Source organism: Mandrillus leucophaeus, unplaced genomic scaffold (genome assembly GCF_000951045.1).
Source record: "Mandrillus leucophaeus isolate KB7577 unplaced genomic scaffold, Mleu.le_1.0 Scaffold254, whole genome shotgun sequence".
NCBI lineage: Eukaryota > Metazoa > Chordata > Mammalia > Primates > Cercopithecidae > Mandrillus > Mandrillus leucophaeus.
This window is the reverse complement of record NW_012102632.1, coordinates 3,526,693-3,528,171: the sequence shown is the minus strand read 5'-3', so window position 1 is coordinate 3,528,171 and position 1,479 is coordinate 3,526,693. Positions and strand designations below refer to the sequence as shown.

General features: G+C 60.5%; 1 protein-coding gene across 2 annotated transcripts in view; it reads right to left on the bottom strand.

Annotated features, from left to right (window-relative positions):
* Positions 1–664, bottom strand: part of RASGRF1 (Ras protein-specific guanine nucleotide-releasing factor 1) — a 170,229-nt gene extending 169,565 nt beyond the window's left edge. For both annotated transcript variants that reach the window (XM_011983718.1, XM_011983719.1), the window contains exon 1: positions 17–664. In XM_011983718.1, the coding sequence (XP_011839108.1) occupies positions 17–292 (276 nt within the window). In that variant the 5' untranslated portion in view covers positions 293–664. The remainder of the gene's footprint in view (positions 1–16) is intronic.
* Between the last annotated feature and the right edge of the window lie 815 nt (positions 665–1,479).

Genomic DNA, 1,479 nt, shown 5'->3' with positions numbered 1-1,479 from the left:
GCGACGCTCGCCTCACCTGTTTCTCCAGAGGCTCCTTGGCCGACAGCGCCGGCTTGGGGGAGGGCGCGCGGTCGCAGACGCAGCCCTCCAGCAGGTAAAGCCCCGAGGGCCGCGAGCTCGAGTCGCTCTCGAAGTAGAAGAGCAGGTTCTGTAGCAGCGCGAACCACTTGGTTTGCCATTTTGTGTTGTCTGAACTCCGCTTACTCAGGTAGCCTTTGCGCGTGCCGTCTTTGCGCGCCAGCAGTCCCAGAGACGCGACGTGGCCATCGTTCAGCCGGATCCCCTTCTGCATGGTGCTCAGAGGCCAGCGAGACCCCACGCGCTTACATCTTCTCCGCGCAGCAGCTCCCCGTCCGTGCGCGCTGCGCGCTGCCTCTCTCTGGCGCTCGCTCGCTCGCTCCCTCGCTCTCCCCTCCCCCCAAATATCTACACTCCAGGATCTGGCGCCGAGCCGCGGCTTCTTGAACCAGATATACTATTCTCCGCTGGAACCTCTTCTCCGCTCCGCACAGCCCCAGTGCCCGGAAGATCCCGCCCGACCCTCCTCCGGCGCCGGGCAAACTGAGGGACTGGCGATCTGCGCGCTGGCGAGGGGCAGGCGGAGTCATGTGACGCCGATCCCTCGAAGAGCCCGTTTCAGCAGCGCGGACAGAGACACACGCACGCAGCCCCGCCAAGGCGCAGAGCCGCGCGCAGGCAGCACCTTGGCGCGTCCTCCCCCTCCCCAGACACACACGCGCACACGCACACACACAAACCCTGTCCTCCCTCCCCTCATCTCCCCTTCTCTCCTTCGGATGTTAAAAAGCAAATCAGATCAATTTTCGTTTAACCCAATGGGACCCCGGAGGCTAGCCAACCAGGGAGTTTGCGTCTTTGCGCCCCACCGCGGCTCACTGTAGACCTGGGGTTAAATGCCAGTTGTCATTTTCTCCTCCAAAGGCTCCCCCATCCCCTGCTTTATTTCTAATACAAGGTGGAAGGAAGAAGGTGGGTGGTGAAATAGAGCTGCAAAAGCGTCCAGTCCTAGTCTTTGCATAGTCAGCCGGGTCACACTGAATTCCAGCATCCGGCCGCACTCCCGGCGGCTTCCCCAGCTACCTGAGGACAGTACTGGGGGTGAGATGGGGTGGTGGTTGGTGAACGTTGGTTACTTTATTTTGTATTATTTTATTTTGAGAGTTGCCATAATTACTGGCGCCACCCGCCCTGCACCCTGAGGTCTGGTTGGCGAGCCGCTGCTGGGAGTTTTCTGCAAATACCCCCCAAAGCCTGAAGGCGGGCTTCAAACGCAGGCGCCGGGGACCATGGGAGCCTTCAAATAGCTGCGCTGGCGCAATGATACCTTAATGATAGATTTTCCGTTCTTATTTTTAGCTCTCATTCGCCTACACAGTTACACGGCATTTATCCGAGAACGTCACAGCGCCCGCATGCTGCAACCGGGAGGGCGCGCGGGCTGCGGGGCGAGCCGGGAGC